At 31.7% G+C, this 17,594-nt stretch overlaps 5 protein-coding genes across 10 annotated transcripts in view; 4 read left to right on the top strand and 1 right to left on the bottom strand.

The window, feature by feature from the left end:
* Nucleotides 1–761: 761 nt before the first annotated feature.
* LOC119634920 (ATP synthase lipid-binding protein, mitochondrial) lies at nt 762–3,840 on the top strand. 3 transcript variants are annotated; one of them, XM_038029355.1, is made up of 4 exons: nt 762–856; nt 1,582–1,693; nt 2,751–2,955; nt 3,578–3,840. In XM_038029355.1, exons 2-4 carry the CDS (start codon nt 1,646–1,648, stop codon nt 3,739–3,741), a joined length of 417 nt encoding a protein of 138 aa, XP_037885283.1. In that variant the 5' UTR covers nt 762–856; nt 1,582–1,645; the 3' UTR covers nt 3,742–3,840. The 3 variants fall into 3 exon arrangements, with proteins under 3 accessions (XP_037885283.1, XP_037885282.1, XP_037885284.1); XM_038029354.1 differs by lacking the exon at nt 762–856 and adding an exon at nt 1,181–1,288; XM_038029356.1 differs by lacking the exon at nt 762–856 and adding an exon at nt 1,217–1,313.
* Nucleotides 3,841–5,535: 1,695 nt separating this feature from the next.
* On the top strand, nt 5,536–7,909 carry LOC119635037 (G patch domain-containing protein 4). Its single transcript, XM_038029551.1, has 2 exons — nt 5,536–6,539; nt 7,733–7,909. Exons 1-2 carry the CDS (start codon nt 5,624–5,626, stop codon nt 7,834–7,836), a joined length of 1,020 nt encoding a protein of 339 aa, XP_037885479.1. The 5' UTR covers nt 5,536–5,623; the 3' UTR covers nt 7,837–7,909.
* Nucleotides 6,582–7,712, bottom strand: LOC119635038 (probable rRNA-processing protein EBP2 homolog). The gene is made up of 3 exons (XM_038029553.1): nt 7,595–7,712; nt 7,449–7,532; nt 6,582–7,388 (listed from the first exon to the last, which is right to left on the bottom strand). The coding sequence occupies exons 1-3, from the start codon at nt 7,658–7,660 to the stop codon at nt 6,618–6,620; spliced, it is 921 nt and encodes a 306-aa protein (XP_037885481.1). The 5' UTR covers nt 7,661–7,712; the 3' UTR covers nt 6,582–6,617.
* Nucleotides 7,910–8,189: 280 nt separating the features above from the next.
* On the top strand, nt 8,190–11,248 carry LOC119635036 (protein zwilch). The gene is made up of 9 exons (XM_038029550.1): nt 8,190–8,449; nt 8,512–9,248; nt 9,312–9,478; nt 9,542–9,615; nt 9,679–9,875; nt 10,039–10,310; nt 10,395–10,521; nt 10,876–11,003; nt 11,077–11,248. Exons 1-9 carry the CDS (start codon nt 8,300–8,302, stop codon nt 11,136–11,138), a joined length of 1,914 nt encoding a protein of 637 aa, XP_037885478.1. The 5' UTR covers nt 8,190–8,299; the 3' UTR covers nt 11,139–11,248.
* A 1,564-nt stretch (nt 11,249–12,812) lies between these two features.
* Nucleotides 12,813–17,594, top strand: part of LOC119634575 (chaoptin) — a 16,767-nt gene continuing 11,985 nt past the window's right edge. The window contains exons 1-5 of one of the 4 annotated variants that reach the window (XM_038028815.1): nt 12,813–13,029; nt 15,630–15,869; nt 15,953–16,019; nt 16,105–16,751; nt 16,845–17,020. In XM_038028815.1, coding sequence (XP_037884743.1) covers nt 13,027–13,029; nt 15,630–15,869; nt 15,953–16,019; nt 16,105–16,751; nt 16,845–17,020 — 1,133 coding nt within the window. In that variant the 5' untranslated portion in view covers nt 12,813–13,026. The remainder of the gene's footprint in view (nt 13,030–15,629; nt 15,870–15,952; nt 16,020–16,104; nt 16,752–16,844; nt 17,021–17,594) is intronic. The other 3 variants (XM_038028814.1, XM_038028813.1, XM_038028812.1) reach the window with 3 other exon arrangements.

Here is a 17,594-nt window from a genome sequence, read left to right as displayed (position 1 = left end):
TCCACGACCTCTTTTGCTCACGCTAAGTGTTGCCAAAGTAACGAAATTTAAAAACTTTAAAGATACGATTACCATGAACAGTTTGGGTAAAAAAATTAAAATATTATATAATTTGCGAGCATATTCCAGTTGGCCAATTGCTCTTCAAATTTCGATTCTGTTTTCGTTAATAAGAAAAGAATTATAATTTTTATTCTATTGATTATTTAAGAAAATTCAAGAATGGGGAAATCGTGACGAAAAGTTCTAACTTTTTCCAGCTAGTCACCTGTTTTCGGTACGGTACGGTGTTCTCTGTAAAATGCTTTAAACCGAAATTTTATAATTATCTTCTAAAATAAATTGTAAATTTGAAACATTTGAACTACCTATCACAAGAAGTATTCTTCTCCTACTTGACTTAAAAGCATATCTAGATTATGGATCAGTTAAAATATATAGCGACAATGCCTTTCTTCAAAAGTATAGGTAATTTTGTATTGGCTACTATTAAATACTGATCAACACTATAATTTAAAAATATTGATCAGATTTGAACAAAGTAGAGGAAATAATTTTTAATAGATACCCAGATATATTGCTGAAGGTCTTAAAACATTGTAAGTTATTCTGAAATTGTTCAAAAATAAATTCATTTAAAATCATTTACGTATAGAAAACCTGCCATTAGTAAATTTTATAATATACTGCAGTAAATAAGTACATTGTAATGAATTCTTCCTTGTGGCAATACTAAATGCCGGAAAAGAACTGTCAAATTTCCAGTTCACCACAATTTGAATCGAAGATTTTGCTAGCTACAGTTATTCTCATTTCATTTTTGGCACTATTTCACTGTTGTCAGGGTTTGTTCAAAGTGAGTACACGCAAAGAGTTCATCTGCTGTTTATTAAAAAAAAAAATTTGAGAATATCTATGTACCAAAGCAAAGTGTTAAGTAATCAGTGCTGTGTATAAAATTAATAATAAAGTGTAAAGGTTTTTCTAACGAAGTTAACAAGAATACAAGAATAATAAATTAATTAAAGAAAATATTGCAAACTCCTTAATTCCTGCTCAGACGAGATTTATTTTCTGCGTGTAAATAATTCGATATGAAGAGAGACGATAGTGGTGAAGTTGACGGCCATCTTGTGAGGTGGTGGTGAGAAAAAGCGAATGGAAGAAGATAGGAAAACTTCCACGAAAACCGAAGACGAGACATAGCTAAAGACACGACATTTAGAAATTGTCAGTTGGAATCAAGTTCAGCGGCTTTCAGCAACTCCACATCGTTAATTGGGAAAAAGTCAGAAGTTTCTCAAATCAAAAAAGTGCAAATAATTGTTATTTAGTTAAAAAGAACTAACACAGTTATATGCAAATATTAAATCTTAAAAAGGAAATGTCAATATGTTACGTAGCCAAAAGTGGTTGAAATTGCTGCAAAATGGTTACGTAACAATTTGTTAGAAAAATTTACTTAAATGATTTGATATAAGAAGAGAAAGAGAATATTTGTTAAACTATGAAAGAGATTTGTTGTTAAATTATAATGCGACTATTTTTTTAAATTAATCAGGATTACTTCTTATCTTACAGAGCTTGGTGCGCTAGCTTCGGTTTATTACTGGTCCTAAATTAATAGCAAATAAAATTAACAAAAATGTTTGTATCAACAGTGTCACGTATTGCCCCCGTAGCTAGGAATGCTGTAAGTAAAAATACAAATTTCATTTTATTATTTGACAATAATTCCGGAAAATTGAAAATTTCGACATTCTTCCAAATTTAAAATTACATAAGTTCTCGAATCGATTTTTTTTTTGTTAGGGGGATTAAAAGCATACCCTGCCATCATTAATGCTCTTTTACATTTAGTTTAACTAGAATCGCCGACATGGTGAATTTCCAATGACCACGCTTTAGAAGTGTACTTGATAGTAAGAGAGAGAGTGAGACAAAACGTTACATAAGTTTGAGGTTAGGTTTCATAAACTCTCTTAATAGCTACTCGTGTGTATTAAAGAAAAAAAATAAAATTTTATCAAAATTATTTATATCTATCTATATTTATATAAATTGCTTCCTTCAACTTTGAAAATAAACTCAATCCTGCTTCTTTAAAAGTTCTGGCCATCTGTCGATATGGGAAACGAGTGAATGTTGTTTTCCAAACACTGAAAAGGTACATTAGTATTAATGAAAGTTTTAGGGAGGCATTAGTATAGCCTCATAGGATCTTCTATTGTATTCATGTCGAGTCTTACATGGGAGAGTTGTTTAATATCAATACTGATTAAAAGTGCTTAATTTCATATGCCAAACCTTGCAGAGTTATCAATTGAAAAATTCCTATAAATAGTGTTTATTTCTCTTGTAAAACATTGTCTCTGATGCTTACAAATTATTGCATAATTGCGATTTTTGTATGCTCTCGCCTAAACACTCATTCATATTATTGATTATATATGTTGAAGATAGTAAGAATTGGGTAACTAATAGGTTATTGTATACACTTTTTCTTTTTTCATTTTAAAAAGAAAAGAGGTAGAAGGAGCGTGGTAAATTCTTAATAAAAATTAACCCTAAAACAAAATAACCGGTTATAAATTTTTTTTGCTTGTCGAGAACTTGTGTTACAACTTATTATGCTCCATTTTGTGAAAGAAAACATGTTTTCATTATTTCCCTTTAAAACCACCCTTAAAGAAAATTTCAATTTTGATAAGTATCTTTTTTATTTTCTCATAATATTTTGTTTTCTTTAGTTGCTGAACGGTACTAAGCAATACTTGCGACCATTGAGCAGCGCAGTTATCAGCCAAAGCCAGACTTTGGCCGCGCAGAACACAACCCCAGTTGCATTACTGCCACAAATAAGGTCATTCCAGACCTCTCAAGTCACACGTGACATTGATTCAGCTGCCAAATTCATTGGTGCTGGTGCTGCAACAGTCGGTGTAGCTGGTTCCGGTTAGTATTGGAAGATAGACGACTTAATCATTATTCAAAGAATTACCTATGTATTTAGCGAAGAAGGCTGCATTTTCATGAAATAAGAAATTATAATTTAGCCACGTTAAGTCAGTTACAATCTAGCATCTGGGGCTTACAAACGAGTATCTGATTGCTCTATCTAATGCCTCGGGAAGGTCTGAGAATTGGTCAAAGTTCGCTTCAAACGTGTCCCGTGTTGTTTCTTAGGGACATGTGAACTTAAACTAATCAATTTCCTAGCAGGAAACTCGTATAATTAAGAGGCAAAAGGACAAGAAATTCTGCACTCCATTTTATGGCGCGTGCATTGGAATCTTTTGTGACCAGCGATTTTAGTGCGATATGCTTGCTACTCAAAAATATATTCCTTTGTTTGCCTTCTTGGCGATGATAAGGAAGATATTGGCGAGTAGAACTCAATTCAGACTAATCTGTGACTGACTTTTTAAGCGGCCAAATGAAATTTCTGATCGATGAAAGTTGCAGTTTTCTTTGCTTAATATTTTATAAATTATTAACATTCTTTTTTTGTTTTTTTTTGCTATATATCAATATGCTATTATGGCTGTTCGCGTATAAATCCTTCCAATACAAACAGGTGCCGGTATCGGAACAGTATTTGGTTCCCTTATCATTGGTTACGCTAGAAATCCATCGTTGAAACAGCAATTGTTCTCCTATGCTATTTTGGGTTTCGCCCTTTCTGAAGCTATGGGTCTGTTCTGTCTTATGATGGCCTTCTTGCTGCTCTTCGCTTTCTAAGGTGTTTATATGTCGTAGGGCAAACCTTAAATCTTAAAATACAACTATAATTAACATCAATTATAACAACAACAACAACAACGTCAGCAACAACAACAACAACCACTGCTCCGCTATCTTTATTGTTTTTAAAAAACATCCAGAAGTAATAAAAACAAAAAGCAACATTTTTATTTAAGTTTAAAACGAAAATAAAACAAAAAATCTAGAAAAATAAAATTAAGATTTGAAGTTGTATGTAAGCAATCAATTCCATTTGGCGACAAAACAGCAGCAATTAGCGGCAAGCACTTGAAGAAAATCGAGAAGATATTCGAACCGCCCCAGAGCAAATTTGCATTTGTCTGTGAAAGAAAAATATTTTTCCCATATACTCGGAATATTGGATTTATGTAATAAGATCATCATGTCCATGGACTTTTTTTTTTAAGCGAAACTTCAATGAACATAATAGTAGAGATTAGAAATATTTTTTTTTTGTTTTTTTTTTTTTTTAATAAAATTTTTAAAACCTAAGTCGCCATTAACACGACCTGAACTTTCATCGGCATATTTCTGCCTCGAATCTTTTTTTTTTCAGTAGGAAATCCGATTAGCGCGCTCTTGTATACTCCAATCTCCTCGGATGTCGGTTTTCTATGAAATTTGTAAAATATCAGATTATATTCGGTGAAAGTTTAGTAAGAGTTTGCGTATATATATATATATATATATATATATATATATATATATATATATATGTATATATATTTATATGTATACATACATTGTATATTATTTACCAGTGAAAAGTACTGAACAAAGTTTTTCCTTATTTTTTTTTGTGTAGATTTTGTTACAATTTTTATCGTACGTTAGTTTGCTTGCATTATTTTATCCCAAAATAGTTATTACAAATTAACATTAAAAACTTAACTGCTGTATAATCTATCATTGAAACAATTAACGAATAAACAATATACAGAATTCATGAATAAAATGTAATGGATTTAGCAAGAATGTTCTTTTATACCCGATGCTATGTAATAGATGTCAGATTTGCAAATATTTCTAAGTCAGCATAAATAATCGGACCGGATTAAATTTAAATTTCCCTTAACCTTCTACAGTTCACCAGCAGTACAGCACAGTTTAAAAATAAGTTAATTCACTCAACAGATTTGCCCATAATTTTCCTCCATCCTTTATATTTTCTAAATAATGGCATTATAACCGTGGAATTATAAGTTGGAGCTTCGATTTTGCTGCAATAAGTGCTGACGATTAATATTATAAAGCGTATTATAAAGTTCAGTCAAATCGTGCAAAAATGTGATTTGAAATATGTAAGATCGTCATATGGCTTGGGTGGAATGCCTCTCTATCTTGTAATGAAGTATCATAGAAGCAAACGGTCGATACTTCGGTCGAAATTTCGACTGAAATAATTATGATTCTATTATTAGTTTTAATAACGGCAAGCAATATGTGAACTGGGTGAGCGAAAATGTTACATATTCAGATGAGACTAACCCCGTGAACTATCAAAAGCGATTTTTTATTTTGCTTTTAATTAAGCGCTTGTGTATTCAATAATTGTGTTCCAAATTAAAATGTATCAATGGTTAATTGGGTTTACATTCATTTTATGTTTGAAAGAAGAACTCGGCGCATAAATTAAATTGTTTAAAAATGTAAAATCAAGATTTTGCTAATATAAAATTAGTCTGGCAACACTGTCCAATAAAAGAAAACGTTTTTTGAAACCTACAGTTTTAGGTGGTTTGCGTTAACATTACTATTCCAATAGTTTTTCTTCTTCTTCTGCAAGTTAAATGATTGATTCATTGTGTTGAACTCATGTTTTTTTTTTAATATTTAGTTAGTAGTTACTAGCTTTTGCATGGATTTTGCCAAAAACATATTAAAAAAATACGGGTGGAAGGAAGGTGACGGCTTGGGTAAAACAAACAATGGTATTACGAAAGCTTTACGGGCAAATTTGAAGTTTGATAAGGCCGGTTTTGGTTCCGATGTGGCTTCCAGTGATTTCAACAATCATTGGTGGGAAAGAGTTTTTAACGAGGCAGCCAGTAATGTCAATGTTAAACAAAAAGATGACGGTGAGACAGAATTCGATTTGATAAATGAAGGAGTGGAAATATCTACTAAAGGATATTCATTGGAAAAACTGAAAAAAGCCCGACGTAATCAATGTCCTGACAATACTGTCAGCTATGGAAATTTTTTGCAAACGGCTACGTTAAAAGCAGGAGGAGGTGCTATCGAAGTAGATCATCCTGGTAAAATAAATATTGCCGATATGGAAGTAGCTAAAGTAAATATTATGACCGATGAGGAACTGTTTGCAGCTTGCGGCGGCCGCACAGCTCACAAGGGGGCAAGACACGGTTTAAAATTGAGTGGGAAACTTTCACGTTTGGAAAAGCAAGAACAAGAATTGTTAGCGAAAATGTTTGGCGGGCAGCCTTCACTACAGAAAAGTACTAAAGCAGAGGAAGTTTCCGGAATAGTTGCCGACATAAAAGGACTAAAAAGAAAGGAAAAGTGCCAGAGTCCTTTCAAGAACACGGACGATCAATTTTCATACGAAACCGCTAAACCCAGTAAAAGGAAAAGGAAGTGCAATGTAACAAACATGCCCGAAAGTAACAAATCTTCAAAAACAAGGAAGGAGGGAACCAAACTAAATTTTCAAAAGAGTTCTGAACTTGAAATTTGCGAGATTAACGGTGAAAAGGCACAGGGGCCAGAAAAGACCACACGAGATTATAAAAATGATTCTGAATTAGATTTTGGTAAGATTAAAATTAAAAAGAAAAAAAGATGAAAGATAAAACAAACGAGTTTTCTGTATAGAAAATTTAATAGAAAATTCATTTTTTCGATTTCGCCTTTGATCTTCTTGACTTGCCTACGCGTTTGTTGGCTGACCCCTTGAAGCCTTTGCCTTTGGAAAATTTAGTGGCTTCTAAACCAGCCGATGACGATTTCGTATTACTTTTGCTACCCCTTTTTTTGCCACCAAATCCGAATTTCTTATTACGATTTCTACGGCTTTCGGCAGTCTTTTTAGTTTTAGTTTTAGTTTCAGGCTTTCTGGCATCTTCCAGGAAATCTAGATTTTTAAATTTACCCTTGCGGAATTTCTTGATGTTCTCTAGCATTTCTCTCTTTTCTTGTTCGCGCTGAACTTTCACTTGTTTATTTAATAATTTGCCCATTTTGCGTTGTAATCTTATCTGCCTGATTCGCTCGGATTTAGCCTGACCTTCTTGCTTGGCCATTAGATTAGCGCGTATCTTTTGCATATGTTCGTCGGATTTCGCCATTTCAGCGAAATAGTCATCAGGACGTTTTGTTTTCACACCTAGCTCATGTAATTTTTTTATGCCCTCCAACACTGCTGCCTGAGCTTGACGATGAAAAAGCATTTCTCTTTTAAAATCATTCAATACGGGATCTTCCTCGGGACGAATGTATGGTATTTTAGCATTGCCTTTAAACAAGTTAGCACGCTTTTGTTCATGTTTTTCTAAAGCTAAAGATAATTCAGGAGCTAATGGGGCCAACTCGTTGGTCATATCCATCCGTTCCAGCCAAGGCAAATCTTTTTTAATTTCATCTGTTTTCGTCAAAAGACGAGACTAATTAAAAAAATTAATATAATGGCAAAAATATTCGCTTAAATAGTAGCTTTTACTTACAACATTGTTAACTTTTTCCTTAGGCTTTTGAAATTCAATGTTTAAACCCGGTTTTAGATCACCGCGAACGAATGCTTCTTGTAACTGTAAAATTAGAAATGATTTAAGTTTATATGGGCCGTTTATTGAAAGGAATGCTTGCTTACCTCTGTTTCGGAATCCATCTCTGACAAATATTCCGAGTCGGAATCGTCCATTTCAAAATCGATCATTTTATTAAACAAATATAACAAATCGAACACGTGCAATAATGTTTTTATTTTGTTGTCTGCTTATACTTCTAGGAATAGTAAATTTGCTCTCATCTCTATGGAAATCTGGTTTAATTAACCACAGCGTGACCATATCGTATTTTAATGCATGCTCACAGTATTTTTTTTTAATGTGACAATTAAATAATAGAGAATCGAATAACGATGACGACATGTGGATTTAATACTTCTATTAATTACGTATGAAAAATATATTTGTATTCAACTCATTACCAACAACGAAAACGAAAGTTAACTTTCAACTACATAATTACCTCCCAATTTAATTCTTGTTCTTCTTTTAAAGCTGACGATTGTAACGAATGCAATTAATTGGCAGCCCTATGCCTCTTACAATTTAGGCGCTATTACTATTGTAGTATTAAAGCTATTCAAATAATATAAAAGTAGAAAAATTTTGTTTTTATAAATTGTCGCATAGATCTTCTACAGAACGTATAAGCCGAACTTCTCATTATCTTAGTCCACTCCCAATCAACATCCAAAGAAAAGAAAAAAATTCTACTAGAGTATAAACGGAACCTATTGACCTATTGACTGGAAATCAAGCGCCGTAAAACTTTCCACAAAAAAAAAAAAATGGCCGCAAAATTGGCTAATATTTATGAGGCTCTCTTACGCAAATACGGCCAAAAATACACAATCACCTATAAAATGCCTCCAACTTATATAAATAATATTATTGGTGTAGATGAAAATCAAGAAAAAATTCTTCTTTTTTATATAGAGGTAAATAATTTAAAAAAGACTTTATAAATTTTTGTAGTTTTATACGCAATCTTAAATTTAAGGAACGTTGCAATCCGAAAGTTGCTGATTCAGTGTCACCTTCTAAAATAAACATTAAAAAGAATAAAAAAACTGATTTAAACTTGACCGGCAGTCCATTGCAGGATGATTGCGAGGTGGATACTATTGATGATGATGTAGATATACCAATGAATTTGATTTGTGCCAAACCTTGGAAATTAGACGAGGAATGGCACAAAGGTATTACTCTTGAAAATGCTAGAGGCATAATATGTTCTCCAAGTTTTCAGCTATGTCCGGCTGCTAGGCAGTCTGTAGGATCTGTGTGGTTTCTTTGCTTACCTCACGATGTAAAGAAGACTCTGTTACTTCAATATGAGTTCACAAGCAAAGGAAGCTTTAGTCGTGGTATAGTCCATTATATTGGACTTATATCAGCTAAAGCGATTACAACGCAGTCGTTATTGAAGAATCATTTCTTTGCCGTTGGCGTGGAGAGGACTTGTATAGAAACTCATATAGAAAATATCTATCAAATTAAAAACAATATTACGATACGCTGCTCTTGGTCTACCGTATCTCCATTGCCACCGCTAATAGATTTGAGTACTTGTGATGTTATTTTAAATCAAACGTTTCGTGCGGATAGCTGTCATCCGCTTACTGAAGATTTTTTTAATCAATTGCTTATACTTATATCTATAAGGGAAGACATATTATCTTTCAAGAAATCGCAGGACTCTGATATCATAAGGGAACCTGTTTATCGATGTGGCATGTAAGTTTCCAACTAAATCATTTAAAATTTTTCTATTTTAAATTAAATTTTATTTTATTGCAGCGGCATCGAGATATCGGAAATTCGTGAAACTATTAACAAGGCTATGTTGGAAATGGCAGAATTTCTACCTACTCATTGTACCGACTCCGATATAGAAGATGTTATCCAAAGTGCCAAGTTAAGGCGACTCAATGATTTAACTGATAACTTATGGGAGATTTTGAAGCGTAAGTTCTTCGCCTTTTTGGGAGTTTCCTTGAAAAGGCTTAACTTTTTTCTTCTGGATTAAGGTTGCTCGTCCTATAAGGATCTGAAGCTGGCTTTTAATGTATTATTTCAGTCTGCCGCACGTTCTAATATCGTAGTAAGTGAACGTATTTCCTTGCTTTAGTTCGATATATTTGCTAAATGTATATTCGTTCACTAGAATACACCTGCGAATAAAAATCGTTTAGCGGAAATTATTACTGAAATTTCTAATCGTCGCTTGGCTATACCATGCTTAACCGGTTCTGAACCATTGGAGTTATTATTAGAAATTGGTTTAGAAAAACTTTACAAGGACTATGAGTATATTTTCGTGGAAAGTAAAATTTGCAGCTCAAATGATCTGCGAAATAAATGGTAAAATGCAAAATTTGCGCCGTCATTACTAAAAAAAAATGTATAAGAATCATAGCTTAGTTTTTGCTTAATGGCGAGACGTATTTTTTTTAGTTTATGCTTTTAGTTAATTTATGCACACTTCTATGAATAATGCAATATGTGCATTGTGTATATTTTCTAGGGCGAGAAAAGATCACAAGGAAGATGAGGCTGCCATTTTGAATGTTCGCAAGTCGTTACGCAATGCTGTTTTCCAACCAGAAAATGCTGCCGTACGCAAAACGTTGTTGCAAAACGATCGGAAAGCAAGTAACGATCAAGACGATTTAGTTGGACTTAAGAATAGTAACTTTGATGAAATTGAAAGCGCGCAAACATTGGAAAAATTGTTTCAAATCCACTGCACCCTCGAGCATGTGATTATGATACATATTAATTTAAATTTAAGCAATGGTATATTTGTATTAACTACATATGCATACAAAAAAAAAAAAAATCTTTATATATATATATATTTTTTTTTTTTTTTCATTCTAGCTTATTATGAAATCTTTGATCAATTGTTACGTAGAGCACCTCGTACTATCGATCAAATTCACGATCGTTCAATTGATGAAATACAAATTTCATTGTCGGCGCATTATGTTCGCGATCAATTACAAGGGTTAGTACGCAATTGCTTGCTATAAAAATAAATAATTTTCTTAAATTTCCAATTAATTTTCCATATATACATCTATATACACATCTATATCGGTGAAGACTTGTCATGTTTTAGATTTTTTTTTTTTGATATCATATTCCTTAATTGGTTAAAATCCAAAAGCCAATCGAATCGTTTCTTAGGTTGCCAATGGTTACGCAAAAATATGAAGATAGATAGATTGCTTAGCTATTCCTCGATTATTGCGACAATAATCAATATGTTAATTACACTTAATATAGTAAATTGACAGAATATGTCAATGTTGAATTAATTCGAAGATGCGTTTTTTCTTTGTTCTTTTATTAATTATAGCAAAGATCCTCATTCACGTCGCATAAGTATAATATCCAGCGATAAGTTTCGTCAGGTTAAATCTACTTTCTACTTTAATATGAACAATATATGTCCACCTAATATTTTGGAAATGACAAATTTCGAAGGTAAATATTTAGTATTTGATTTTCGTAATAATTTTTATTTTAACAAATTTTTCTTGTAAATATTCAAATGCAGAACAAATGCTGACCAAGGAAAACATGTACTATCATTGGTTGTATCGCAAGATTATTTCTTAATAAATTCGTTGAATACAATTGATAATTCAAAAAAGTTTATATCGTTTAAATCACATTTGCTTTTTTGCCAACAATGCTTAAATCGTATTAGCGAAGACCTACAAAAAATTTAAATGTTAACAGACGTCTATTTTAGCTTTTGTTTTCATTCGCATGCAAAATAATTTCAATTTTTATTTCGTTTGGAAATGTAAGTTTGAAAATTATGTATAATAAAATTGTAAAAGCATTTAAAATCTTATCAGTAATTTTTTAGAGAAGCTTAATTTGATCTTTATTTCAAACAATGACGGAAGTGTTGAAATATACCTTTTTTTTTTGGCTTTGTTTTACAAGTCGATATTTGGATATTTTTTGTAGTTAATATATATCCATTCGTTAGTGGTGGGAGAATTGTTTACATTGTTCACAAAAAAAAAAAAAAAAACATACCTAAATAAGCTTCAACTATTTTTGTCTCTTAATTCAATTTATGAACTATGACGTATATTTGTAGCTATACGTCTAAGACGAGACAAACATAGGAGCTCCATTAAATAATCTCTAAATAACTTTTCTCATGCCCAATAATTAAAGCACTGAATGAATTTTATCAATGTATGTGTGTATGTGTTCTGCAAGTCGTGCCTTGACATTTCCAAAAGTTGAAATTTTACATTTACATCCTTGAATTAGATCGATATCGAATTGATGAATATCATGAACGTCATGATGTCCCAAAATTTAAGCAAGTTTTACATTTGTTTTGGTTAAGGAATTTGATTTTTTGGTTTTTATTATACAGCAGAAGCTAAACATAAGTTCGGCGCACATACACAAGTATTCTCAGTTACGATTTTGCTTTCAAGATTTTACTCTAGATTTTAGAGATCTTTTTGTTGCTAGGAGGGGAGAGATATCAGATTTTGACCGGCTAATTCATTATTATTTAACCGCACGCTTATTTAATTTGTTAGCCTAGACAGCCAGACAACGTAATTTAAGGGCTTAAGCAATAAGCCAGTGATAGCGAATACAAATAAAAAAAAAAAAAAAATTCCTTAAAATATCATTGAATTATTCCAAGGTATAATAAGAATTTCATAGCATGTCTCTTTCTCTCTCTCTCTCTCTCTCTCTTTCGCTCTCTCTGTCTCTCTCTCCCTCTCACGCTTCCATTTTTTTTTGGTCTGAACGAATGTCATTAACAGAATGTTTTATCAATTTTTGTTTTGTTTCGAAGATTCTAAACAAAAATTTTGCTACTGCGCATAATATTTAATATTTTTAACAACCCTGCTATTGTACTATATAGTTTGTTATTGTAAATCCCGGTATCGTGGGTGGTTGTTGTTGGAATTTCTAATTTTTCTATTCTAAGGTTAATAAACTTTATATTAAACTTGACAGTTAGTTTTGTTTTACGAATTATAAGAACACAACAGAACACGATAAATGCAAAGATGTCGTAATAGGAAGAAAAATACGTTAATACTGAGAAAGTGGTTCAAAAGAAATCATAAAAAAAATTACGGACATTTACGCGCTTGCACAGAGTTCAAAATAGTACAAATAGTACAATCCAATTAGAGTATTATTGTAAAAGTATTTCTTGTGTTTATTTGAATTGAAAATGTAAAGATTTCATTTTAGAACTATTTGGCATCTGATGAGGTTCAGACGTGTTTTCGAGCTTATTATAAAACGGATAGATAAAATAATTTTTAAAATTATCCTTCAAGTGTAATAAAAAGGACTAACATTAACTAATGTGAAATAAGTAAAAATAGGATAATTTGCGCCACAAGGATATTTAATAACTAAATAGTGCATTTCTGTTCATACGATTTTTTAAGTGAATGACATCAATGTGTCTTTAGTTGAAATTAACTAAAATTAAATTACGAAAATGGTGCGTAAATAATAAACAAAAAAAAAAAAAAAAAAATTAATAAATAAATAAATAAATAATGTGATAAAAAGAAATTGAAAAGAATTTATTTAAGATATTTTGAAAAACATTTTAAAATTATATTTTTAACTGTGGCATAATAATACAATTTAATACAATTATTATAATTATTATTTAGGGGAAATCATAAAAGTGCAACAGACGCTGCAGGCTCAAGAAAAATAAATTTATTTCTCCATTTTCCGATTGTTTTCTTTGAAAATTTACTTTTGTGGGGAATTAAGGGGTTTTCATGTCTTAACTACGTACAAGTTGTTGCCGATTAAGTTAAGTTGAGTCTCGACAGCACAGCCTGCTTTTCAAATGACGAAAATCCCGTAATACTGTCCAGAAAGGAATAGATTCTACCATGAGACCAGAGACCACGCCGCTTTCGACGTTTCATAAAAAATAAATATTTTAAAGAGTCTCTTCTTTTATGTTAAAAATTTTATAATTCTTATGTGGTCTGTAACGCTTTATCGCTAGTCTAAGTTTACAACGTTTCTGTCTATTGTCGCATGGAATCGCTGTAAAATATTCATTGTGTCGAGTATCTGTAACCATGAAGCGGATCAGGAGTACAACTTAATAATCTAACAAAAAAAAGAAGAAGAAATATATATATATATTTTGAAATAATTCTGCACTTTAATACACTAATCCTCGGGCGTAATCATGTTTCATGCTAACTTAATTAACAGTTAATAACATTTCCATTGAACGTTAATTACTTAAGTAATTCATAAGATCTAATAAAAGAATATAGTGAATTAGAATCTGGTGCTAATCTATTTGAATGTCTCAGCAATAGTCACAGAAACAATAACTGATAGTCGGATTCTAAATTGCAAGCTTAATTAAAGCCAGTAATATTTGTGTCAAAAAATCAATTCATTGCTAACAATGACTTTGCTACGGAAGTTATCATTTCCGTTGAACATTGTTTAAAGCGTACTCTCAAATTGCGTTGTATATGATGATCCGTCGGCACTTTTCGTACCTATTTCCTGCACAGGTTTTTACGTCAAAGATGTCATTATCATTATCATAATTAATTTACCCAGAGTAATTAATTTAGAGACTAAAAGTCTTAAAGCATAACCATCTGAGGCTCTCCATCGGCTTTATTAGAAACTTTACCGCATTTGAGATATGAAACTACGATCATTGAGTAGCTAGTCGACCACTTAGGCGGACCTATATCAGAGATGAATCGAATTTTTTTTCAGTGTCTAAAAAAAGGCCTTGACATTTGAGATATGAAACTACGATCATTGAGTAGCTAGTCGACCACTTAGGCGGACCTATATCAGAGATGAACCGAATTTTTTTTCAGTGTCTAAAAAAAGGCCTTGACAAGTAGCTTTGTCCACCTATTATCAACATTCAAAAAAAAAAAAAATATATCCTTTTCTCCTACAAGGGCCTACAAGTTGTGCCCTATTGTAAGTTTTGTGCATTCCTTTAGATTCCTGAACAAGGTGTTATGTTATTCGTTTAGCGGAATTCTTGAAATATCCGAAATTTCGCTTTAGCGCTTATAAAGTTAACGAACGTGAACTATTAAACTATTTGGATAAATTGCTTGCTACTTCAAGTTTCTCGACTAAATATTACACTTAAACATCGGTTAAAACATAGAGAGAAAATAGAACATAACCTCAAAAGAAATGAAAATGTATGCGGGCGTGTATTAAATTTAAATTACAACCTTTTAGGTGTGATTAGAATCAATTATATGCTAATAATTCCTGTAATATTTTCATAAAGAATAGATTCCAGTAAATGGATACATTTTTAATTAAATTTTTAATAGAATCCCAAGAAGTGCTTATGCTAAATTTCAAAACTTTGTTTTAGATGGACTTAAGTAATTTAAAAAATCTACTCAGTTTACTTATTAGATAATTAGAACGGATGGAATTATTATTTTGTATGCAGACTTGACGATTCGCTGGAGCACGTTTAACTCACTTATAGTTTCATTTGTTATACTACTTTCCTTCTTCTGGGGATTTTCGAACTCCACAATTTCTTACAAATCTTAAGCGTTACCTAATATTTGTTTGTTAAAAGTTGTTGTTGGCTAGCGTTTAGTACAAAATAAATATTTATAAATTTAGTTTTTGAAGACTTGTTATAAAAGTGTGTGGACGATGTTTGATTATAATTCTAAAACATAGCATAATTTGGTTACATTTTTCCTTTTACTGCTAAGTTTACAAGTTATTTGGATCTTTTTAGTTCCTAATTTCCAGATATATCTGTAAAGAACTTTTGATTCAGAATAATGTAAAATCTTTTTGATTGATTCATCATTCAAAAACGCGCATTTCTTTCATTATTTCGGTCTGTATTCGTGGTGCCTATGGCGTATCTCTTGTCCTCAATTCTTTGAATATATATAGAACGAAATTCTTTGCTTAGAACAACTTTGAAGGAATTTTGGAAAAGTTGAGAGCATATTTCTTCAAATTTTATTAAAACACACACACACATACACACACACACACAAACCCAAACCTTATAAAAATAATGAAAATTTTTGAAAATTTTAGGGTCTGGAGTTTTTCTTCAAATTTGGGTACGTTTTCCTAACGACAACTTTAATAATTATAATATGGATGTCGCTGGCAAGAGCTTCGGTACACAATCATCGCGAAATGGAGGAGGCGCGATATCCACCTTGCACATTTAATGCGCTATGCACATGTTCAAAATCGTCAACAGATTTGGGTATAGTACACTGTAAGAATGTACCGTTTCCAGCGCTTCCTCGTATGGTCAATCAGTCCAAGGTAAAATAAATATATTATCTAACATATCGGATTAGAGTATTGAGTGTAATTAATATGACTTGTGATTATTTTTCTACTCAAAGGTCTTCATGTTAAATATGGAGAATACGGGTTTAAGAGAAATTGAACCATATTTTTTACAATCGACAGGTAAGACTTATAAAAATATAATTCGAACGCGTAGCGTATCATTCGCTTTTCATATATATATATCAATATGTATATTTATACATAGGCATGTATCGTTTGAAAATTTCGGGGAATCATTTAACCGAAATACCAGATGACGCTTTTACTGGATTGGAACGTTCGTTGTGGGAGTTAATATTGCCACAAAATGATTTGGTGGAGATACCGTCGAAATCATTTAGACATTTGCAAAAGTTACGTCATTTAGATTTAGGTCACAATCATATCACGCATGTGCAACATGATTCATTTCGCGGTCTAGAGGATTCATTGCAAACGCTCATACTACGCGACAATTGCATTTCAATGCTGCAGGCTCATAGCTTTTCAGGATTATTAATTTTGGAAACTTTGGATTTGAGTGGTAACAATCTATTTGAAATTGATCCTAATGTCTTTGTGGATGGTATGCCACGTTTAATGAAACTTTTATTAACGGATAATATATTATCTGAAATACCGTATGATGCATTGGGACCTTTGAAAAGTTTACGCACCCTTGACATATCACATAACGTGATATGGTCTTTGAGTGGTAACGACAGCTACGATATTAAAGCCACTGCAAAGTTAAATTTGGACAATTTACATTTGGAATATAATAATATACGCATGTTGCCACCAAATTCATTTAAATATTTCGATATAGTAAATCGTACATTTTTCGATGGTAATCCAATACATACAATGAGGGTATGTACATTACAATTATATATATATAAATTTTTTTCATTTGTTTTTTTGTTTATTATTATTATTATTATTAATCTTCATGAAAATGCTTAGGAAGATGCTTTCAAACCAGCTAAAATACGTGAAATTTATATGCGTTATTGCGGCTTAACGGATATATCACCGATGGCCTTTGATAGTTTGGTAAACACTTTACAAATCTTAGATATATCTGGAAACAATTTAAGTTATATTCATCATAAGCTTTTTAACAGCTTTGATGTTTTGAGGTAAGTAATAAATAGTTCTTCTTGTTGCTGCTTGAACATGAAAATAAAAAAAAATAAAAAAAAAAATAAAAAAAAAAAATGCTAATATAATGTAGCTGAGAAAACACTCCACTTGAAAATAAGAGAACGACGAGTCAAGTCAAGTCGAGTACTTTGTTTTTTTCGCATTTCGTTGTTGGTAAACGATGCCATTATGTGTATTCAATACGTTTCTAATCCGATTATCACATCACATGCTTTTATGCCAGACTACTATACTATGGGGCATATAAATAGCAATTGCATATGTATTCACTTTACTTGTGAGTTCTCTGCCGCGTCCCATTTAGGGAAGATTTTTTTTTTGGTGAGAGTTTAATTTTACCGAAAGCATATATTATGGCTTCACCTCAAGTGGGACACATAGGCACATAGGCAGATATAACCCTAATTCTTGTTTCATCAAATTTCTTTTAAGGGCTTAAAATTGATAACGAAATGTTCATATTATTATTTTTAGTTAACTTATGTACAAACTAGTAATTACTAACACACACACACACACACACACACACACACACACACACACACACAC

The sequence above is a fragment of the Glossina fuscipes genome, unplaced genomic scaffold (genome assembly GCF_014805625.2).
Source record: "Glossina fuscipes isolate IAEA_lab_2018 unplaced genomic scaffold, Yale_Gfus_2 3, whole genome shotgun sequence".
In the NCBI taxonomy this organism is placed as follows: domain Eukaryota; kingdom Metazoa; phylum Arthropoda; class Insecta; order Diptera; family Glossinidae; genus Glossina; species Glossina fuscipes.
This window is presented reverse-complemented; position numbering and strand designations above follow the sequence as displayed.